General features: G+C 45.7%; 1 protein-coding gene across 1 annotated transcript in view; it reads left to right on the top strand.

Annotated features, from left to right (window-relative positions):
- LOC144143036 (multidrug resistance-associated protein 1-like) overlaps positions 1-17,754 on the top strand; it is an 81,902-nt gene extending 64,148 nt beyond the window's left edge. Inside the window, exons 23-30 of the mRNA XM_077674856.1 lie at positions 161-360; positions 1,621-1,747; positions 4,072-4,173; positions 4,681-4,827; positions 7,801-7,959; positions 8,777-8,943; positions 10,109-10,303; positions 17,562-17,754. Coding sequence (XP_077530982.1) covers positions 161-360; positions 1,621-1,747; positions 4,072-4,173; positions 4,681-4,827; positions 7,801-7,959; positions 8,777-8,943; positions 10,109-10,303; positions 17,562-17,691 — 1,227 coding nt within the window. The 3' untranslated portion in view covers positions 17,692-17,754. The remainder of the gene's footprint in view (positions 1-160; positions 361-1,620; positions 1,748-4,071; positions 4,174-4,680; positions 4,828-7,800; positions 7,960-8,776; positions 8,944-10,108; positions 10,304-17,561) is intronic.
- The last annotated feature ends 7,165 nt before the right edge of the window (positions 17,755-24,919 follow it).

Here is a 24,919-nt window from a genome sequence, read left to right on the forward strand (position 1 = left end):
ACGCACGTACATGCGACCTAAGCCATTGTGATGACCACTGTACCCGAATATCTATCCTGGTCTATGAAAAAAATGACTTTCGAAAGACTTTTCTTCCTTTAGCACTCTGCTAAAAAAATTTTATAATCGAATAAGCGTCCCAAAAACACTTTTACCGCAGAAAGCCTACGTTGCCACGTCGAGACAACTCAGGCGGCTGGAGTCCATCACGCGCTCCCCTATTTACGTCCACTTGTCAGAGACTCTGGCGGGGACGAGCTCTATCCGGGCGTACGAAGCTACTAATCGTTTCGTGGCACTCTCGGACCAGCTTACCGACAACAACCACAGTACTTACTTCCCCAGCATTGTGGCCATCAGGTGAGATGCAGTCGTCCTGGCTCATTTACCAGAGCGTGAGTGTTTCCAAAAGGAAGAACACAGCCCTCCACCGTACGGAACGCTCGAAAAGTTTCAAGTTTCAAGCTTATTTTGAGACATGTAAATTACATGGCCCAGGACGACAGAAAAAATTAAAGCTGTTCCACTTAACGTGAAAGCGGTCGGAAGTGCAGAGCAGGGATTCGCCAGCGTTTCCGTTGTGTTAGTCTTGTATCTTGTGTTTATGTTGCTTTTGGTAATTTTCGTACGTTTAGTTGGCTTGGCTTAGATTGGATTTGATTGGATCGGCTGCGCTGGCCGAGGTTGACCAGTTTCGCGTAGCTCTTGGATAGGCGTGCTGCGCAATCGTGAGGATTGGATTGAATTGCAATAGATTGGCTAGGAGTGGATTGGTTTTGGATTTGATTTGATTTGGATTATTTGATAAGCAGCAGTAAGCATGATAATCAGCCAATCCTAAACAACCAGGAAAGCTAAGAATAACCAGCTGAACCTTAGCTCACGCTACGTACATCCTGGCACAGCCGCTTGGCTTTCGAAGCTTCTGGGTTACGCCGCGGCGAAGGGACCGTGACAGGCTACAACCGTAACGCGGTGGCGATATGCTTGGTTCCAGCGAGCGAGCTAGGACGACAAGGCGAGCGCCTAAAGTGCTGTGCACTTAAAAAAGCCGCAGCTTAGCGGCCTGAGCTATCGGCAACAAGTGTAGCGAAGAGCAGGTAGCAAGTAACAAAGCACTAATGCAGTTTTTTGGTGTAAACAAAAACAGTCGAATACATATACACAGCTTGTGTACCACTAACAGAAAAAAGGTTCTTACATAAGAATCGAAGACAAATATATCCAACAAAGGTAGTATCAAAGACATGGCAAAAGGCATGGTTAGCACGAAGACAAGTGAACATAGTGATCAATAGGGAACAAAACTAACACCTACACTGAGGCACTTATAAAAACAAAGTTTTTATCTGTTGGTAGGACAGCAAACGATCACAAGTGTTGGGCAGACCAAATCGGTTAACACACACATAAACCAAATTCAGAATGGAACCGCATAGTAAACGTATAATATTCCCCTCCTCAGACTTGTTCCTAATTGGAAACGTTGGGCTGAACAATAAATACATTCCACAAAATTTGTATAGGTCATTGTTAAACACGTATGCGTCTTCCTGAGCATGCTACAGAAAAAAGCCAGCGTCCAACGTACCTCACGATGCTTTTCTCACGTTCTTCCAGGTGGCTTTCCACTCGGCTGGAGTTCCTCGGGTACTGCATTGTGTTTATATCCGCCATCCTAGTAGTACTGAACAGGGGAACTCTCTCGCCTGGTTTGGCCGGCCTGGCGGTTGGCTACTCCTTAGCGGTGAGTATTGGCAATGCCTCTCCCGGTCGCACTGTATGTCTCAAGTGCCTATTTTGAGCAATGGACATTTTGAAATGAATTGTAGAATGGCTAAATAATACGTTTTATGAGGGGTTGTCCCTCGAGAGGATGTGCTTAACATGGATGTGCTTAACAATAAACGGCGGCTGCAAATGTAAGCACTGTTGCACGACTCCTGATGTGAACCACCAGGCTGCCGGACGAAAGCAGACACCACTCAGTAAAACCAACAAAGGGTTTTCACGGTAAGATAACAGAGGAGCGACAAACAACCGGAGGAGGGACTTGAAGTTTGTTTCCCTAATGCATGCCGTGGATATCACTTCACAGGCACTTACCAGGGCGGCGTCTGCGTATGGTCCTGTTGTTTAGAAGTTGTGTACGGAAACATCGTGTCAGGTGTTTTCTCCCGTGCTTCTCGCCATGAAAAAGTCGCTATTTATAGTGCAGGTTTCGGTCTGAGAATAGCTTTTAAAAACACTTCGGGTTGTTTGGCGGTCAGTTTCTTCTGTTTTTTTTTCTTCCAGGGTATACTTATAGCCACCACATTATATCCATGCCGACTTTCATTTAGACGCCTTTTTTGTAGCCCGTCATTTTATGAAGTGACCACGGTCAGAAAAAAACCTCGAAGATTGCCTTTGATAGCTTCACAAATTATGATCAAGCTTTTGGCAAGAAACTGCGTTTGCCACGAAATCCAAGGTTTCAAAAATCCCGCGCCATCTTCACTAACACGAAACCTGGGGATCGCCGATGCATTGTATAGATGTTTTCTTGGCGCCTTGGCCTTCTTGCCCACGGAGATGAAACCGCAAAGTGAAACCAGTGGAGGGGCGAAGGATGCAGTGTATGGGTGTATTCTTGGCGCCTTGATGTTCTAGCCCAGGGAGATGAAATTGTTGGGGGTAGAGGTATGCAGCTTTCTTATAAGTCCCGTGTCTTTGAAGCACGAAACGTTTTAGCGCGAGGCATTGAAAAACGAGCATTCCGGTGCTTTAGTACCGTTACTACATGGTACTGGGAGGATATGAGACGACATCAGACGTCGACAGCCAAAGCCCCTATGGGACTTAACCCCTAAAAAAATGTCCGTTCACTTGTAATGTGTCTTACTGATGTCATCGTTAATCTACTAAGGCGAAATTTGGCATACACCTAAAATGCAGCCGTACGGCAGTAAACCAGGCTGTAGCATTTCGTCAGCAACTTTGAAGTTCAAGAAAACTCTTACTGGTCCCGGGTTCAAATCCTGGACCGGAAAATATTTTTCGACGGCGAATTTACCAAGACAGCTGTTTAGCTTTTTTGTACCTAAAGACTACATTTTAGGTTTATGACAATTATTTTTTTTCGAAAAAAATTACACCACTTTAAGGAGTTTGCTTAAACTGGTTGCTTATAAACACATAGGCAATTTCATCTTTTTCTATGCATGCGTTTAAATATAGATGTATGCAGGCTATTAGAATACACATTTTTTTTACGGTTTTCGACAGTTTCATCAACTTTTTTTGTCATTTTGTTCATCCCTGTTTCCTTTTCTCTCCACTCCTTAGCTATTGTAAACGTGAGGTCCTCATCTAATGGACCAGAGTTCTTGAGCGCAAAATAACAAAACTGCCAAACAAACCCCCACTGTTTTTACGGACTCGCTGGAATGGCTAGAAAACTGCACATTTGTCATGAACCTGCAAGAGTGATTCGTTCTCTTGGAAGTAGCGATTCTAAATGCGAGCCTTTCAGGAATGTGTAACGGCTTCACACTTCCTTTCAGGGATATTATTAGAGGCTAATTCATGAGCATGCATCAGAATTACGTACATTATGTGCAGTAACCATAATACTAAGAAATTGAAAACTACGATTTTCAAGGCGCTTACTCACGGTTAAAAGGACGGAGTAGTGCAAGCAGTAACCTGCCCAGTTAATTGGCTAAGAGTAAACTGATTGAAAGCTACGGTTACATAATATGCAGTAAATGTTATGGTTTTGACATTCCTCACTAACATCGAGTGTGTCAAACAATGTACACTCGCGCATAATATTCAATTGCTCAATTGCACCATATCGAAGAAGCGTTTTTGTAATAGTTTCGGAAAAGAAGCATTCGGAAATGACGTTTTTGTTGACGAAAATTAAGTTATTTCTTGATGGAGAAAAAATGGACTTTGAATGTTTCGGAAAACGGCGTTTACTACTGGTTGTAGATTTTCATCAAGTCGCGAAAAAAGAGAACCGGAAATTATCAATGTTATCTGTTGATTGCTAACCGGCAAGCCTAAACGTTCTTCATTTTTCAGATCACGGTGATACTAAAAACACTTGTACAGTCGATGTCTGAAGTAGAAACAAACCTCGTGTCAATGGAACGGTGCTTCGAGTACACAAGAATTTCGCAAGAGGTAAATTCCGCACGCACTTTTTAAATAAACATTAACGCTGCCGTTAGGTCGAATACGTAAAACCAACAGATAGTTCAATTCAAACAGTCGTGCTCTCGCTAAAAGTATCCGCGAAATAGCAGCCTGGCGGAGCTTCTTTGTTTAAAAATTTTAAGCCGGCCTATCAGAAGAAATCTCAAGTCACCTTCAAATGACATACCCGGATTTTTATGCCAAACTTGGACAAACGAGTGAGCTTGCTCCTGAGTTTCATTGTGTATTCCATCATTTCAGGTGGTGGAGAAAAAAAAAAGAGTTTTATACGAGGAGTATTTGCACTTGAGTCGCGATCAAAATTTTGCATTGATCTTCAGGTGTTTTATTGAAACTTGTTTTTAACACTTGCATGATGACAATTCATAAACAAAAGCCAACTCCTTCGCTGATGTCTACGTTGCTTGCCGCTTCAGGCACTAAACGCACTCTGTGAGGTTTTATTTTTTATGACGCAGCAAATGTCGTTTTCAGGCACCGTGGGAAAACCCTGACTTCAAACCCGATCCTTCCTGGCCTACGGCCGGAGAAGTAGTGTTCCGGGAGTACTCGACCCGCTACCGAGAGGACATTGATCTCGTCTTGGACGAAATTTCTTGTACCATCAATCCCGGTGAAAAGGTTGGTCTACCAGAGCCTAAACAAACCGAAGACACATTGTTTGTTATTGCAATTCCTTGCTTCATACTTGAAATGGCAATGGTAGTTATGATGGCGTTCCATTTTTGTGTCGCAAGCGAGTGGTAACAGATTAACACAGCACCATAGTCTGCGTGTTAGTAGTGTACGTTGCACGCTGTGTACGGTAGTAGTGTACGTCAGACGCATTAGCATTAGACACTATTGCATGAGCCGTAGTACTGCGTAAAACCGAATGAAACCACACGTGCTCGCAATCCATGCGAACGAAACCGAAGGGGTTGCCAGCGAATCGTTTAGTAAACTCACGGTGCGCTGCAGCGAAAGAACATGATTTGCGGGGCTGTGTTGTGGGTGTGCTTGGCGAGCGACGACCTGCTGGCGCATCGTTTTGTCAAATGGGCGACCACTGCGTCCCTGCTCTGTGGAGTGTACGGCAGACGGTTGCGTCGTCGCGTTGCGACGAGCACAGCTGGCGCCAACTGTCGGCGCTCATTAGCATCGTGATGCACTACTTCGCTTCACCTCTCGTAGATGGCAGCACCACCTCAATGGAGGAGAATATAGGAAAAATATATGGCGCGTGCACACGGCCATGTGCGCTTTAGCTCGTAGCGGAGTCGGTAAAGCGCCTGACACCTTCCGTTGCGGCTATGGAGCACCCAGGTCGAATCCCGGCGCGGCCGCGTTTTTCTGGCGATGTCATTTCCGTGACGGATATGACGTCAGTTAGATCTTGGTGAATCCCAGCATACTGTCGTGTTTAAATACATAACATTACCACTGACGAAAGCAAGTCTCTTTGCTGAAACGTTGGCAACAATCGTGCTTTTACCTTGTTCGAAGTTTTTCTTCTCTAACATTACATGCACACACAAGATATTACATAAACTCTACCATCAACATCACTGACAGCATTTCAGCACTTATGATTTAAACCAATCAGCTATGTTTCACCGTGTTACAAAGTTACCTTAACCGTCATCTTCCTCCGCCACGGTGCAACCCCGGCCTCGTCTGGGTGAATTCATCTTCCAGTGAATCTTACATAATTCGTTTGTGAAGTACGACATAAGACGGTGTAAAAGTTCGCTTTTGTATCAATTTAGTTAGTTTTCCGCACTACAAGCCCCCCCAAATTTTGTCTATGTGACCCTGACGTTAATCTTTAAATGTGCTTCTGATTCATGGGCGATGCTTCTAGCGTTTTGCCCCATCACACTTTTTTTCTTTTACGTGGTGTTCCATGTGTGTCATCTTGTGTGTCAAGTGGGCAGTACAACGCCTCAATTCTTTACTGCAAATCAGTGCTAGAAGCAATGAGACCACGTCAGCTACTCGTAAACTTGTGAACTGTCAAGAACGTTTAGTACACCACGTATATTCTTCTGTGATTTTTTCCTTTGAAGCGGCCTTTTCGCTCAGCTTTAGACACTAACGGGGCGGTTTGGCTTCGTGTATAAATTGGAAAAGGTGGCAGTGGAAGTATTACTTGAATATGTTTTATTGTACAAGTTTATGTGAATAGACGTTGCACATTTTGTACGAATGGATATTATCAATCAGGGATGGAACCTACTCGCAACTACTGCGTACTTGTACATTTTGATAAGATATTACATGCTAATAATGAATACCGATTGTGAATATGGTGGTAGTGATGTGATGGGCTTCTTCTGTTTATGAGCACTCTAAACATAATGGAAGTATGCTCACATTCCGGTTTAACATAATGTTCTTCCGACAGTTGTTGACTCATACTGGTGAGAAAATACCCACTGAAATCAACGCATTCACGGGGTAGGGGAAGTGGCAAAATGCTTGAGAAAACGGCAATGTCAGCGTATGTGGCACATGGAAAGCGTCCAACTTTCACAACAGATTTTGTAAGTTCATTTAGAAAGACTTCACAACAATTGTTTGGCCCTGAGCACAATCATAAAATTTCTTGGGCTTGAACATGATACGGCGCAACTGTATACTTCCTGAAGTGCACTGCATGTAACAGAATTTCTTTTTCACAAGTGAGAGATATAATATCTTCGGTGACGTTTCCTGTAGGCATAGTGCAATATTTCACGGCACACTAAAATGTTCCCAAAAAAACATAGAAAGACAGGTGATGACATACATGCTAAGGATTTGCTGAGAAGTATGCCCGCTACTGCGACATACTTCAAAAATGCAAGGCCTAAGCAGTAATAAATTGCGCATAGAAAGTGTGGCTGGATAAAAATATCTAGTTTAAGTTTGTGTGCATAATAAACTAGCAATTTCAAAGGCTTCACTGCACCCTCGCAGGTGGCGCACACGAGGCAAGACAATTTCAGTCCTTTCAAGGAATTATAACTTTTGTTAGGCCTAGACAAATACATGTTATATGTTTAGGTTTCCTGATGTTCTCATTGCAGACCGTTTTTATAGCCCATGTCATCATACCATTAGAAAATTACAAAAACTAGCTCTAAAGATATTGTTATATGTCAACCAAAAAAGTTAAAAAAAACTTGACTGCTACCATAGTGTAAGCAAATGCTAAGTAGACGCTACTTCACTTCCTCAGAACTTTTGAATCCGAACAAAAATCACCCTCTATTGCAGCAAGACACAGTTACCTGTGAGCCATTTCCCTTTCCTTTGCTAGTCAATCGCTCTTAATGATAGGGTAATACAGAGTGGTGTAACCGTTCGCTGTAGAGTATTTCGAACGTTAATTGCGCGTTTAACCCCTAATCTTCGGAAGGCACGACGTTAGGTAAATTCAGTTACTGTGAACTAATATGAACAAGCATTTAGCAGACAGGCAGGCAGACATTGAACTTTATTAGGTCCGGAAGGTCTAACCTAGCGGCCCATAGGACCGTCCAGAGTAGACGCCTGCAGCACCTGCGCAGGTGACGGGAGGTTTAGGACCTCCGCCCTGGAATGTCACCTGCAAGCATTTTATTCTTTTAGGTGGGCATCGTTGGCAGGACCGGTGCAGGCAAGTCATCTTTGACACTGGCGCTGTTCCGTATTATCGAGGCATGCAACGGCGACATCACTATTGACGGGCTGGACATCTCTACGTTGGGCCTGTACGACTTGCGTTCCAGACTTACCATCATACCGCAGGTAACGAAACTCCACTCGTGATGTGCTCAACTCGCAGTCGACGCTTTTTCGCTTTCCCATCAAAGTGACTCGGTGGCTAAAGCGTTCTGCCGTTAAGACCAAGGGCGCGGGTTGGATACCGGCCTCGTTGGCTCCTTGTCAGGGGCAGGCGAATGGTGAAACGTCCATGCGCCTACATTTTGACGCACTTTAGCGATGCTTTGGTGACCGTATTACTCAGAAGCCCTCCACTACGGCCATCTCCGCAGCCCCCTATATTTATACTACAGCCCCCAATATTTTATTTTCCCCCACTGTTTCGATTGAGCTTCCCACAATTTTCTGGATGTAAAACTTGAGAGGTATGCAAGAGCTTGCAGTTCTTTAAGAGAAAAACCACCCTGCGGTTTTAGAGTGGCGTGTGGGGCTTATTACCGTTCTTATTCAAGTGCCTTCTTATTCAAAGCATGTACCCGTATGCTTTCTTCGCTGAACGTGACTGTGCACCATAATTTTATGTTTCAAAGAGACGATGGAAACGAAGCTCCTTCGTGTAGTTCGCTTGCAATATAATAGGGTGAAAATCAAATTATATTTCTGAATCCCAAGGGCATACCATGACTACTCGTAGTGTCGCTCACTGAGGAACCACACCCCGCTTTCGCAATCAGACTTTTTAAAATGATCAGTATGGATGCTCCTCTACAAGTACCGAACAAGTCCGAGTGTGTGTATATTCAGCCAACGTCTTTTTAAAACTTTCGCCGTGAGTTAACAGATGCAAACATCTGTTAACTGCAAATATCCCCACTCGCACGTTGTTGCTAATATTATTCAGGAACCGGTGCTGTTCAGCGGAACGCTTCGATGGAACCTGGACCCTTTCGAGATCAAAACTGACGACAATCTCTGGTGGGCCCTGCAACACTCGCACCTCAAGGATTTCGTCAGCGGCATCGACAAAGGGCTTCTTCACGAAATCACCGAAGGTGGCGAAAACATCAGGTATTTTCATATTGTACAGCTCATCGTGTAAAGGTCTGTCTGTTTATATTTTTAAGTCCACAGAAAGATCTTATAGACAGAAAATGTTCACTAGCTGTTTCGGTTAATATGTCAGAAAATGGGTTTGCCTTCAGGCTAAGGAATGCATGTCAGTAGTTGAGTACATACACAATAGAAGTTCGTGCACCGCGTGTTCTAATAGGGACAATGAATGAGCCTTTCTACGTCTGGCAAGCAATTCGGTTCTTCACGTCGTATGGAAGGGGGACGAAAACAATTGCGTTCGAGTTGTCACGACGAAAACGTCTGGCAGCCGTTATTTGCAGCAATATTTTCAGCAATATTTGCGAAATGACCACGATAGATTTATGGGTTAAAATATCTCATTGACAGTTCGGCACGCCGCAAGGACTCGGCCGTAGTTGGAAATTTGTAGAGAGTCTAAAGGAAAATAACATGAAATACTAAATCAGCAATTTCATATTTGTTTAAGAGTGATAAATGTCGTAAATATTGGTTACGGTTACTGACGAAGAAACACTTTGTCGCCGCTACAGAAGTTCTCCCACCTGGCTTGGGGACGCCAGTTCTGTCAGTGTCGCGTTTGTGGTTGATAAAATTTTGCTCTTTACTGCACGTAGAAATAATTGTGTTGCAGCAATAAATTATCGTTATAGCATTTCAAGATTAACACACAGCATAAATGTTCATTTAAGCAACATAACCATCGCACGTACCCACCAATCAGCACAAAACTTACTGCATAAACATGAAGGCGCATTTTAAGAAAAAAAATAGTCGCATGGAGCACACCCCTTCCCAATAATTGCGCTACACTAATTTAAGTAAAGCACCATTAAAGGTGCTGTTTAGTACCACATGAACAACACATCCAACGACTCTTTAACAAGCAGCTTTGGAACATTTTTTTTTTCTCGGCGACTTAGTGTATAACTTGTTCACTCTCAGCAACAGGTCCAGGATGTGGGTCTCCAGTTGCGGGCACCAAAAGATGTTGAGCCAAGGTGTAGCAGGAACCGAGAAATGAAGCTCGTCATAGAACAAAAATATTTCATTCCAGCTCGTAGATCAAGGCTGTTTTACCAACGCTTCTTCAAAGAAGTTTGTTAGCTTCGTGCCCTATTCACCTGTTGTTCCCATGCAGCGTCGGTCAGCGGCAGTTGGTGTGCCTGGCACGAGCCCTCCTGCGCAAGTCCCGCATTCTCATCCTGGACGAGGCCACAGCCGCAATTGACATGGAGACGGATGAACTCGTCCAGGCCACCATCCGCCGCGAATTTTCGGACTGTACCATCATCACCATCGCCCACAGGCTCAACACCATTCTCGACTACGACCGGTAAGGGATTTTACTAAATCAAATGACATGTTTCTTCCCCACAGATACACATCTTACATAAATCTTTGAAAAGCCAATAAGTCCATCGCCCACAGGCTCAACACCATTCTCGACTACGACCGGTAAGGGATTTTACTAAATCAAATGACATGTTTCTTCCCCACAGATACACATCTTACATAAATCTTTGAAAAGCCAATAAGTACTAGACAGTAGCCGACCGCTTTTTTCAGCCTCCGAAAATTCGAACTTGCTGAATATTCCAGATTTTCCCGAGGAGCCGCCAGCTATCCCATAGGAGTAACGGATATGAATAACGGATAGTTCGCACAAAATAAAGACAAAAGTTCGATTTTTCGGTTACAATCTTCGTTGACAGAGCCACGCTGAGATTCGAGGACGACCGCATTTTGAGTACTAAGCCGCCTGGCTAGCTTCGGATTGGATGGGGATTTGCTTGACTTCCGCCGGGATAACAGACTTTGATTTTGGAGCCCATAATTTTCATGTAGTTTGCGGCAGAAGCAATCTCCAAAGTCGGAAATCGGCCATACGTGGCCAGATTATGTACAACCATACGTGGCTCTACCGAAAACTAGGCTTCAAGTGATTAACTGCTAAGAAAAAAGAACATGATAATTGTGATTTCACAACAATTTTACTCATGTGGGCTCAGTGCTACTCGGAAGAAGTTTTAGTTTTTAATTAGTGCATTGAAAGTACCAGTGGCACCTGGTACTCCTCGGGTCAGCATCTGAATAATTCGTGCGCTGTGGAACAGATAACGATATTTTAATGCATAGCATTTTTTGACGAGTACCCCCACAGCCAGAGGACAGTGTCATCATCATTGTAATTCTTTAACCTGTCTACGGCCACTGCAAGCCAAAGGCCTCTCCCATGAATCTTCAGGATCGTGTAACGCCCATCACTTCCACAATAATGCAGATTTCGCGAAAGTTCCACCTGTAGTCGTTATAATAGCGTAAATGCAGATAATTGGTCGAAAGAAAATAAAAGAGAAATATAAAATAATTACGAAAACTGGTGAACCGTGTAACGCCCTGCATTTCCACAAAAATGCAGATTTCGCAGAAGTTTCATATGTAATCGTTATAATAACGTAAATGGAAATAATCGGCGGTCAAAATTATGAAAAACTACAAAAAAAAGAACAATATTAAAAATTTCGGGAAATGGCAAAACGTATAAGGCATGGCATTTTCAAAATAATGCAGATTCCGGGAAAGTCCCACCTGCTTGCGTTTAATAGCGTAAATGGAGAAAATTAATCGAACGCAAGTTTTAAAATATAAATACGAAAAATATGAAGAAATACGGAAAATGGCCAATCGTTTAACGACCTGCATTTCCACAATGATGCAGATTTTGCGGAAGTTCCACCTATATCGTTATATTAGACTAAAAGAGATATTTGATAGAAATGCTAGAACGTTAAAAAAAAATAAAAAAAAAATACGGGAAATGGCGAACCATGGAACGCCCTGCATATCTATAATAATGCATAGTTCGCGAAAGTTCTACTTCTTAATGATCTGATCGTACAGGATTTAAAGAAAAATAAAAAAAATCGGCTGGGAAGAATTCCCACTCAGGCGAAGCGACATAAAAATGCTACGCATTAGTAGATAACTATCTGTATTTCAGCATAATTTTCGATACCAACCCACTTTCTTATTCTCTGCTTTCAATTTCTTCTAACACTGTCCTCAGTTCCGAGTGGGTAATATCTTCAGATCGCAAGTGACGGGTCTTTGGCTTGATACTCTCTACCGTGAAATCCTTTTTACTGAGCGGCAAAATTTACGCACATGTGATGTGAAAAAACTTAGGAGTGGCTTAGGTCGGCTATGCCAGGATATACGTAGCGTGAGCAAAGGTTCAGCTGGTTATTCTTCGGTTTCATAGTTGTCTAGTATTAGCGAATTATCATGCTTACTTCTGCTAAAACGATTTCCTATCCAATCCAATCCAATTTAATTCAATCCAATCTAATCCGACCCAATCTAATCCAATCCAATTCAATCGCGGCGGCGGCTCCGGCTCGTCAGCTGTGCGCCGTGAGCCGTCACTGCTCCTCGCGCATGTGGAGCACGGCTCTCCAGGAGCCATGCGAAACTGCTCAACCTCGGCCAGTGTAGCTCACGCCACAAAAACTGTCACCTAGAAGCCAGCAGGAATTTTCGAAGCAGGAAACAATGGGGACTGTATTTCGGTTTATCCCGGGAAACGTACGTTGGTCAAACCGGCGCAAAAGTGTTGCATCGAACCACTCAAAATTGTTAATAAATACCGTGTTAATAAATATATTCAAAGATTTCAGATGCTCGGCATCAATTTACGCTTTTTTGGAGGTATATAAATGACAGTTAATGTGTTGTCCTTTATTTATTCATTCGTCTTTCACATGAGTTAGAAAAGTCTACAAAGTCATGCATGAAACAACGCGTCACTAGATACCGTTGCGTTTGCAACCAACCATGTAGTTGGGCGGAAAGTCCAGTGTTTAAAGATTACGCATATTTCTTAGCAATGCATGACATCGCAACAAGGGCATTTTATTATGACGGCTCTTTATGCCCTAACACGCCATATTTTTTACCTGCAGATCATTAACGCGCCAGAAACCAAACCTCAAGAGATACAGTGAAACCCGGTTATAGCGAACTGCAATATGCGCCACGATTAGTTCGATATATTCAATAGTTCGATATAGCCGAACCCGCCTATAACGAATTTATTGTTACCAGTTCGCAATACGCGGGAATCTCCCCGCCATCCTCACATGCAGAAACGAACAATATAAAATAGGTCATTACCATACACAAAACAATCGATTTATTGCAAATAATAAAGCTACTTTCCGCCTTAACTGCCTACTTCGAAAAAAAAAAGCGGTGACTTTTGTTTTTTCATTCGTTTCGGCAGCGCCAACTAGCACATCATTCTTTAGATAAGACATTGTTTGCACCAGTTTGAGTCCGTGTCCTTCAATATCGAAGAAATATTGGCGGAGGACATCAATTGCCGAAACCACTTCATTAAGCGTCGGATGGTTTTCACTCGCGACATCCTCTGCCTCCTCGGTGCTTTTCACCAGCATTACGGCGGTGCTGCTGATGGTGTCCGCATCCGAGAGGCTTACAGCGGCGTCAACGCTGTCGTCGACACTCAGGAAATCTTCAAAGGACACTCCTTTGGGCACAGCATCGGGAAGGTTGGCGAGCTGCCGTCTTAGTCCGGGCTCACCGACTGGGCGGGTTCCGTCGTGAGTTCCGCGCGTCGGAAACAGTTACGGAAAGTGTCGGGTGTCACGTCGCTCCATACGAGGCGCAATGTCTCAGTCGCGGCCTTTGCTCAGAGGTCACACCCAATCAACATCTCAATCGCCGCTCCGAGACCATGCATTTTGGCGGCCATTCTAGGCACGCCTAGTTCGATGTATCAGATGTGAACTTCGTTATAAGGAATATGTTTCGTGTGTATTTCGGTAACTGATTTATTTTTGTTCGATATATAGCATAATTCGCCCTATCCGGGTTCGTTATACTCGGGTTTGACTGTAAAAAGAACGGGCCCAACCGTACCTGCAAACATGTTGACGCCGCTGTGAAAACTTTTTACTACTTGAAATTTCCGAACAAATCCTCAGTCCGCCATTTACAGATCACAATGAGAACTTCTAAACATGAAAAGATATTTTTAAGACAAAATTGAAGGCTAAGATTCTTGGTGTTCTCGACTTAGGCGCCCTACGTTTATTAAAGGGCGTTAACATACGCTTACAGCGTCTCGTGCATTTAAGTTAATGAAACAGGTGATTTATTAGGATCAATTTTAAAAATCAAGCTATTGTTCATCTAGAACCCATTAAACAGGGTTTCAATGTCCATTAACTGAAGTTCGTGTGCAGACGGTGCCTAAGTATTCCTAACTTCCGCATGCTGCCCCTCGAGCACCTAGCTGTAAGGCCACGCGTCGACCTGACGTTGGCTTTTGCAGTTTTGCCTAACATCTTCCAGCAGCCCAGGATCCATACAAGGATTTATAAACCACTTCAAGTTAGTCTCAAATACCTCTAGGTCATTTTACACTCAGCTGCTTCTCGTCCCCCCCCCCCGCACGCGCAAGCTCTGCTGGTTTAACTAAAGTACGACTAATCTACGACTACTAAACTACGGATATATTGAACTCCAACAGTATCTCGACATATAGTTCCACACATAGGTAATTAGAAATATAAGATATGCCTATCTCAAGCTTATCTAGAAACACCGCCCATCACTGACAGCTTTCCGAGATCGCGACAAGCGGTAGCTTCCCGATTTGTTCCTCGAAGCGCGGAAAATACGAAACGCCTCCTGGCTATCGGTCCAAATAGTCTGTAAAACTTTTTCCTGTCTTGTGATAATAAAGCTCTCTTGATTGATTGACGGCCACCGCACTTTATTAAGCACGAAAAAGTTTGAGCTTCGCTTGATTGATCTTCTACGTCATGAAGTTCAGCAAATTGTCTTCAAGCTTACTAACGCTATTCAAATGAGAAAGCCCGGCGCCGTCCATTGCGCCCCCGCGGCCGAGAATTCCGATGAATGCTGACGCAAACTCGGCTAACGTTGTCAGGGTCCCTAATAAGGTCTGCTTCTTCGGAAACGGCGACACCCACCGCGATCGCCGCCCCGTTGCGATCCAACACAGCCTGCACGTCGTCGTCATCACCTACGAACTCACGTGGTGTTGCTGCATCCGGAATGGCGCATTGGACGGCTGACAGCTCTCTAAGCCCTCATTCACACAGCCGTTTTTCACCCTGTCACGTCAACGTCTTCCGTCATGGGCGACGATTTTTCGGGCGATTTCTCGCCGGAAACGGTGCGACGGTGACGGGAGGCCGAGCTCAACGTTTCCGTCCCGTAAACGCGACGGTACCATGCGCCGCGGTAAACCAGCTAATCAGAAAACAAATTTTCGCGGCTAAATTTAGCGAGAAGTGAGCACAAGCCATTTTCTTTACGTTTTAGATTAAGCACGCTCAATTCTAGGCTAAACTGATCACTATAGGCAGACGACCCTGTAATCTGCCGGAGAGCTCCAGTACGAACGCTACTCAATTTACGTCTCCGTCGCGGTTTCTTGACGTGACGGAGACGTAAACGGAGTAGCGTTCGTACTGAAGCTCTCCTTAAGTGTACAGGGTCGTCTGCACAGCGATCAGTTTAGCCTAGAATTGAGCGTGCTTAATCTAAAACGTAAAGAAAATGGCTTGTGCTCACTTTTCGCTAAATTTAGCCGCGAAAATTTGTTTTCTGATTGGCTGGTTTACCACGGGCATGGTGCCATCGCGTTGACGGAACGGAAACGTAGAGCTCGGATTCCCGTCACCGTCGCACCGTTTTCGGCGAGAAATCGCCGGAGAAACCGTCGCCCATGACGGAAGACGGTGACGTGACGGAAACGGGACGGGGTGAAAAACGGCTGTGTGAATGAGGGCTAACTTGCTCTCGAGGTGCTCAACACCGCCCCGTATTCTGTGTCCGAACAACTCTCGCTTGGAACCGCAACCGAGCCGCTTGCTGAACCACCTGCAGGAACACGCACACGGCACTCTTCAGAACGGCCGGGCTGCGCTGCCTTAACCTTACGTCAGTTCTCTGCGCAGTGTCGCGGTGAAACGGGCTGCCAGGAATTTTGAATTTTGAATGCCTTTTCAACCGGATAATCGTTTTCACTGGTCTTCACCGGTGTAATAATGCCCGCATTCGTGGGTAAATCCGGATTCTCCCGTTTTCGTTTTTTCGCCGACATGGCCCCGAAGACACACCGCCGTGAACAAAACGAGCGCGCAACACGCCGTACCGGTCTTCATGCCAGCAGAGCCGCCATTGGGTTGCAACGCCTCCCGCCGGTTTCTCCTCTGCCTTCCCCTTTCGCATCCAATCACACCTTGTGTTTTTGTTGTCATGAGGCTATTCCCATTCTAGCGCATCGAGCTGGTCGGGCAGCTGCTGAGGGCCACCCAAGCGACATGACGCCCGAGAAGGCATCTTCATCGCCCAGAACACCACCAGGAGAAGCGTACTGGCAGGGGCACTTGCGGCTCGGCACTCGACATATGGAATGTGACGGTGAACGAGAGTTCGATACAAGCGTACGAAAGTGGCACAGTTCTGTAGAGTAAGCTACACTGGCCGAAGTTGAGCAGTTTCGCGTGGACCTTGACGGGCCATGCTGCGCAAGCGCGAGGATCATTGAATTGTATTGGATTTGGGTTGAATTGGATTGGGTTCGAAATCCAATCCTATTGGAGTACGGGTGTGTAGAGAATTGGGTCTGCACATTCGCCGGTCTTTGCATTCCAGAGGAGTGACGTCATAGCTGCGGCAGACGCACTGGAGCCGGCGCGTGTCCAGCTGTGCGCCTCCGTTGCGCAGTGGCCAAGTCTGACGCTGCGCCGGAGCCGTTTTATAGCCGTTTCGCGTGGCTCCTGGAGAGCCGTGATGCGCATGCGCAAGGAGCAGTGACTGGACTGGACTGGACTGGACTGGACTGGACTGGACTGCACTGGACTGCACTGGACTGGACAGGACAGGACAGGGCTGGAGTGGATTGGATTGGATCGAATTGGTCTAGACTGGACTGCATTGAATTGGATTTTAAATCGATTTAGCAGCAGTAAGCATGATAATCGGCTAATCCTAGACAACCAAGAAATCTAAGAATAACCAGCTGAACCTTAGCTCACGCTACGTATTTCCTTGCATAGCCGAGCTAAGCGACTGTGAATTTTTGGCATGAGATTTCCAAGTGGATATTTGGTTGGTTCGACATATGCAATAATTCCATATGTCTGGATTCGATATATCCGAATAGATCGTCAATTCATTCGGAGCAAGTTCATCTGGTTCAGGTTATACTAACATTGTTTCTTCTGTCAGAACGAAATAATTGTATACAGTTGAAGTTACACTTGTAAGGTAACATCATGGACGCAAATTCTTACTGTGAACTTCAGGTACTCCAGTATTGTTAATCTTCTGTGGTGTACCCTCAAGAGCGGTCAATATACATAGACTTTCCGACTTCCGACTATATTGTGAAGCAAATGGTCAAAGGTGGAGAACACCTTTAGGAGAGTGATGAAGAAAAAATTTGCAAAAACACACATGTGTTGGGAAATATAAATACACACAGGTATTTAAAGAGATGAATGACCATGACCTTTACAATTTCTTCCCAGGGTCATCGTGCTGGACAAGGGACACCTGGCCGAGAGCGGCCCACCGTATGAACTACTCAAAAAATCGAAATCTCGTTTCTATTCCATGGCAAGAGACGCCAACTTGGTTCAGGAACTGGACCAAGCCTAACCTCACGTGAAGCTGTATATATGTATATATATCATCCTGAGGCCCGAGACGTGGCGTAGTAAAAACCACTTGATTTTTTGAATAACTGAATTTATTAGAGTACAGAGATAATTCTGATGCCATTGTTTATTTGCTATGACGTATCGCTGAAAAGTTATGAGGTGTGCAATATATTGCACACTGGGACTAAGTTGTCGAAGAACCATGAAGCATGTCGTAAACAGTGTGTGTGTTTTGCATTTGTGTGTTTGTGTTGTGTGTGTTGTGTTATGTGGGTTGTGTGCGTACGGTGTTGGGTGTGTGTGTTGTGTGTATGTTGAGTTGTATGTGTATTTTAGGTATGTGTGTGTTTCGTGTGTGTTGTGTTGTCTGTGTTGTGTGTGTCGTGTGTTTGGTTGTGCTATCTTGTGTTGTGTGTGTGTTGGGTTATGTGGGTGTTGTGTTTGTATCGTGATGTGTGCGTGTGTCAACGTTTGTGTATGTGTGTGTCTCGCTGTTTCCCATGAATATAGACAAGCCAATCGGCTGTAGAATGTCCGTCCTCTTCTTGATATCATCAGAAACGCTTGCCTCACTCTGCCATGCTCACCAAACATCTTAGTTGACAAGCAAATTATTTCCTTCACCGATAAGTGTCCAGTTCAGCATTTCGTTCCTGGGATGTCCTACCGGACAGGACTGCAGAACTCTATCGTGGGAAGCCCTCAAGGCCTTGTCTTAGATTTTCAAATGTTTCAGGGGTAAGGAAGCCTCGCACAAAAGAAACAACATGTTATCGGTGCTGCCTCTCCACATTTGCCGCAATCCTCTTAAGAATTTCGTGAGCAGAGGAATCGGTGGCATCTCAAGAGGTCGTTGTTTATTTATTTGCAATAAAAAATTCCCGCCTATTAAGTTAGCGCATCTCACTTATTTATTTAATACCGCCCAGCAGCTAGATATCGTTCGTTACGTATAGGGTTTACTTTTGTGGTGTTTGTTTCCCTGCCGGCCGAGCTGAGTGAGGCGCGAGGGGCGTAAGGAGAAACTGCGGAGGCTTTTGTTACTCGCTGCGCTTTTGTATCCACCCGACGAGAGGGCCCTGAGACGACGCATACAAAGGCGTCGGTCACTCCGTGATAGCTGAAAGGGATGTAAGGTTTCGGAGAAGGATTTACTTGCGAGAAGCCGGCGTAGGGGAACCGTTGACATTGTAGCGACCGCGATTACCGCCACGAGAATCCCCGAAGCGGACGGGAGCTGAAGGTCGGTCAGGGGGTCAATCATTGGGTCAGACTTAGGAAGAAGTCACCAGACGTTCTGTCTACGATATTTGCACTGCTCAAAGCTACTGAGCGAAGTTGCAGTTCGTCACACGTCTCAACCTGGCGACTCGGCGTCTGGATGTCGTCAATAGATAGGCGACCAGGCTTTGTTAGGCGCTCCACGTGTTAACAAAGGAAAGGAATTCTGGTGGCGCGGAGCACAAACATAGGCGTGCGTGGTTAGGTCTGCTTTTCCCGGCGTTAGGCGTGCTTTTAGTGGTTGGTTTTCATTTCTGTTATATTTGTGTTTTGCGGAATACCTTTGGGTTTCTGTATGAGGGGGAGAGAGGTGGGTCACGTGGCTATTTTGTACCCTCCTAGCTTTGTCACGGTGGCCAATCAGTGGCCTAGTGTAGTGTAATCAATGAGCCGTCCTCACTCTCAAGTTGTGACGTCCCTTTCGTGGGCGGGGTTTTGGTGGTAAAACCGAAGAATTTTATGTTTTGAGAGGAGCGGCAGAGACAGGGGGTAGAGAGCGGCGAGCCCCGCTCGACGCGGGCCTTGCCCACCTCTTGTTTGCGATCACGAGCCATGAGTTGTAAATACGTAGAGTCAATAAAGTGTTCGTTTTCGTTTCATCGGATCATCGCTGCGATCATTGACACTTCGGCGACAGATCTACACTTATTTGAAGTTTAACTCCACCCATCTCCACTAACGTGAAACCTGGGAAGGAGCGAAGCACGCAGTGTATACGTGTATTCTTGACGGCTTCGCGTCGCGTTTTTGCCAACGCAGATGAAACCGTTGGGAGGTACAGCTTTGCTGTAAAAGTGTTTTCTCTTTAAAGTACGAAGCTCTCTAGCGATAGGCGTAAACGGGTGTGCCAGCGTTTTTTAGTATGCGTTACTAAGAGTTGCAGGGTGAGGCGCAAACGAGTGTCCAGTCGTTTTTATGTACGCGTTACGTTCTAGCGCGAGGTGTTTTAGTACTCGGTGTTTTAGTACTGTGACGTGAGACGACGATTGCAAGAACGACGCCAGGAGACGCCAACAGCCCCATCCATTAAGGGGCTTCCCCCCTATAGACCCCTAAGTTCAATAGAAAGAAAGAGCAATTTAAAAAATTGGGTTCTGCCAAATGTAGTCACAAAGAATCAACATTGTCCTGACGTGCACCCTGTTGCATGTCAATTTACGGGTGAAATGAAAAAGAAATCAGAAAAGTCAAGGCAGAAACAACGATGGTGTGGTGAATGGTACCTTAGTTTTTCATGAGCTCGTAAAAAGAAAACTCAAAAGTGTCACAGCGTTTCGAAACACATGAAAAGAATTTACTTTGGCGGCAATGAATATGCATCCAGAGCTAAATGTGGAAAGAAGACAAGCTAGAGTACGAGCCCTCGACAAACGTTTCCGAGCCCATTGTGAGCCACGGGAGATTGTCTACGTTGACGCAGCCGACTACTACAACGGCGGCTTTTGTCTCAACGCCATGGCAATTGCAGTCGTCAGCAATGATGGCGTCACGATGACGCCAGCATTCACGCCGGCCAAACATCCCACTCAGGGAGAGGAAATGGCCATAGCCCTTGCTATAAATTCTACCCGCGCAACCACAATCGTAAGCGACTCGAAGTCCGCTATTCTTAAAGGGGCACTGACACAAAAATTTTGCATCTTGTTTTTTTTTTGTTGCGATAAGTAGCTAGTGACCTACTTATAACCTGTAGAAATCTCATTTGCTCCAGCGTGCGACGGTTGTTTAATTAGAGGCATTTTCAATGCGGCCAGTCGCAGTTTCGGTTTCAGTGAGTGCCGCGAAACGATGGATTTTGAGTGAATAAAGCCGACCACGTGACCGTCGGAGGGATATCACAGAGCACAGCCGCCGTAGCACTGTCGAATCCGCATCGACGGCAGTTTCTGCGAATGCCCCCACGTACTGATCTCGTGAGGCGCTTACTTAAAAAGCGACCGTGGAAGTGACGCAGGCGCTGCGAGTGCAAATGCTACCGCGGCTAAAGAACGACGCGCGACGCTCGAGAAGGTGGGTGGCAAGACGCGCGCTGGGAGCAGCCGGCCGGTCTGCATACAGGTCCGCCTACAGATGTGTTCGGCTTAGCACTGCGGTGGATATTCGAGTGCCGCTCTCGTAAGCGGTGCAGATGACAATTTTTAATGTATCCCGCCATCGCATCATTAACTCCTTTCTCATGTAAGCCACCATGGTCGGGACTTGGGGACAATTTCGTGCAGCGGTAACAAGCTATCACTCGAGCTACCTGCGCCGGCCTGGGCCACTTCGCGGCCGTGGCCGCCACCTGCACAGCGACCGTGCGGCTAGCTCAGTGGGCTTTTCGTGCCTCCGGCGCGTTTTCGCATCCGATGGTAATAAACAGTATTAGAAACAGAGTGCCTGGAATCGCTGTAGAACTTTGGTCGCGGCCAGCTGTCCGATGAGCTGACGAAATCACGGCGCCTCCGCCGCCAAGGATCGGGTCGTTCGTTCTCGAGAGCAGAAGCTCCGCCCTCTGGCCCTCCGATTGGAGCGGCGAGCCGGCGAAAAACGCCGGCAGTGCGGAAGCGGCAAACACAAACTCGTGACGTGTTTGGACGTTGTTTATTTACACAATATCCTCGGGATGTCGATTGCGCGTGGTCCTCTGCTGGCTGCTCGGTTGCGTTTCGCACTCTTTAAAATTGATTTTAAATATGCTCTAGGCTGTATTCGCCGCTGATATTTTGCAGATGATGTATATGTGTTCCCACCAATCTATCTCCGAAGTTATCTCGCCTTCAAAATTTTGTGTCACTGCCCCTTTAACTTCTCGAAAGGCAGGATCTCCCCTGCAGCAGCCTCGTTGTTAGAGAAGACCCCTAACCAAAGAAAAAATTATTTTAATATGGACTCCGGCACACTGCGGCCTAAAGGGAAATGAACTGGCCCATGCAACCGCTCGAGCTCTGGTCAACCGAGCTGTGTTGCTTACGACGCCACCACAACCACCATCATCCCCACACAAGACGTCGCAGGAAAGCCAAGAACAAGCACACGTTACGAGATCTCACAAAGACAGACTAGTCACATACAGGGATATAATAAATCACTACAGGTTATCCAGATGCAAATATCCACCGGCCCACCACACTCTTTCCAGGAAAGAGGCAGTCACGTGGCGACGGTTGCAGACGAACACTTTTCCGAGTCCTGTTTCCCTCAACCGCTGCTACCCAGACCTTTACTCAAACCTCTGCACTTTATGCAACAGCAGAGCCGACCTACACCACATGATATGGTCCTGCCATAAGCTCCAAAAAAATACGAATGGCTATAATAGCAAATCCGATGTAGATACACTTAGAAGCTACAAAATTAAGACTGCAGAACAATGGGAGACTGTTCTGCTCAGCTCCACACCGGAGGCACGACTGACAGCAGTCCGGATGGCCGAAGCCGCCGCGAGAATCCAAGGAATCCTGGCTGACGGATGAGGGAGGGAGGCCGTCCAAGTCGTCTACCCTTCAGTACCCATCTCGGGCATCAAATAAAGTCATCTCTCTCTCTCTTGGCGGCGTCGTTAGAAAACCTCCGGACTGAAAAACGCCATTTATGTTTGTCAGTACGGGCACAGTATCCCGCCTACAGTTGCACAAAACACAGACAGATTGCGCCACCAGTCTCTACTCTAGCTTTGAGAGACTTTTGGTTTCGCTTTCAGCCCATTTTGTTTTCGGAGCGCTAAAATATGAATATGCAATGTGTTGCACGCGGGCTCTTAAGAGGATATAGGCGCCATGACTAAAGTCTCAACTAGTTTATATTCTGTATGTTACTTTTGCATATAACAAGCTCAGTTTTGTTGTTCTAGTTTTACGTCACAGTGGGGGATTTTTAGCCATGTTAAGCTTGCAGCTACCCCACCACACGAAGACAGTTTGTGTGCCGAGGTTTTCTGGAGCGCCAATAAGCCAAGACCGTCTTGTATGAAGGGGAGGTTATTCTCAGGGAAAACCACCTTACAGTTTATGCCAGGCCTTTTTGCTGCTGCGTGAATGTTTGTCTTTATATTGTCTCCTGGCATAAAACTGGAGATTTATTGTGACATTATATCACTGCGTGTACAACTCCCGTGTTTGTCTGAAGTTTTTTTTTCTTTAAGCGCTAACATACGCTTGAATTCAAGCTGCTATGCAACATGTTCACAGAAAAAATAGTTCAACTGAACTAACGCGTAGCGCCCAGAACAACTTCATTTATGACAAAATATTGCATGTGACGGCGAACAAAACGGGCATTCTTAAAAAAAGGTGGTGCATTTACTTACAGAACACTATCCAGTTACTTGTCACAGCATCCACTAGGTAGTTTGTGCTTTTACTAACTAGTTTTGTAAAACCTAGTAAAAAGCTTCGCGTGACAATGTGGATAGGCGAAGCGCGAAGCGCAACACACATTCAATACACACATATCACACCTCCGCAATAAATTGAGCAAGAAATGCATGTGGTCTTCTGCTTTTACAGCGAGCAGCGGAAAGTATTCTGATAGAGCTGGTGGGCTTGTCGCAAAAATAAAACATTTTAGCGAAAATTTTGGAAATATGCATTTTAATATGAGCACATACAAGTCAGCACGGGCATTTGCAAAAAAATTTCTATTCTTGAGGCGGAGCGAAAAAGTGCTGTAATTATTATGTTCAATTACATTTTGTTACTATCGATGAATGTTTGTATCACGCAAGCACCAGTTAACCAAGTGCACGGTCTAGACTAGTAACGATAGCATTTAGGGCCCATACTTAGTGCAGGACCGACGTACCGTTCTCCAGGGTAGTATAGTTCGCATGGAGTTAGTAAATACAAACCGTTACTATCTTTTGTAGCGTGAGGTACATTAGCCGAGGTTGAGCAGTTTCGCGTGGCACCTGGAGAGCCGTGCGGTGCATGCGCGAGGAGCAGTGCCGTCTCACGGCGCACAGCTGGCGCCCCGGAGCCGCCGCCGCCGCCGCCGCGACTGGATTGGACTGGACTGGACTGGACGGGAGTGGACTGGACTGGACTAAACTGGATTTGATTTCATTTGATTGGATTGGATTAGAAATCTTTTCAGCAGCAGTAAGCATGATAATCAGCTAATCTTAGACAACCAGGAAACCCATGAATAACCAGCTGAACCTTAGCTCACGCTACGTATATCCTGGCATAGCCGAGCTATGCCACTGCTAATTTTTTTTTTTGCACGCGCTCGGTCCGGAATATTGTGTCCTCGCCTGCACAAGCCAGGCACTTCCGCTAAGATACACAACGCTCACCTAACGCGTTGAAATAGTGCCAGTGCCAGGCAACACCCGTGAGCCGAACCTTAAACACAGCAAGCCATTCTTATTTGCGAAAAGAATCCGTCGAATTGAGCTGAGAGAACATTTTACAACTGTGGAACTGCTCGGGCTCGAACCCATGCCGTCCTTGACAAACTCGCCATTTTCCCCTAAGGCTACTGAAGCCACGGTTACTTCAGTACTTGCTCAACAAAACAGAAAAAGTGTTCGAAGTGAACCGGCAGGTGGCGCTGGGTGCGTACCGGAAGTTGCGGGGACAGAATCTGGAGTCTGGAGCGTCTGAACTATTGGGAACGCGAATAGGCGTTTCCTAGTCAGCACAGCCAAGCTAGGGTGTCTGGAAGAAGTAACCAAGCGACGCATGGCGCCAACTAGGGGCATGTTTGAAGCTATGTCCAGGTGCATGATTGCTCAGAACCGCTTGGTCTCGTTGTATAGCAGTTCCGCTCCTGCGAAGCGAACATCCTAACCGGGATTCAAATCTCGTTATCACTTTTTTTTTTTCATTTTCAAGGGTTTTATATAACTGAATACTATCAACATTTGTTATCACAAATATAATATAATTGATTGATTGTAGGATTTAACGCGCCGACGCAACGCAGGAGATGAGGCACCCCGTAGTGGAGGGCTCCGGATTAAT

This window comes from Haemaphysalis longicornis, unplaced genomic scaffold (assembly GCF_048455015.1).
Source record: "Haemaphysalis longicornis isolate Haplotype H1 unplaced genomic scaffold, Haemaphysalis longicornis Haplotype H1 scaffold_6, whole genome shotgun sequence".
Classification (NCBI taxonomy): domain Eukaryota; kingdom Metazoa; phylum Arthropoda; class Arachnida; order Ixodida; family Ixodidae; genus Haemaphysalis; species Haemaphysalis longicornis.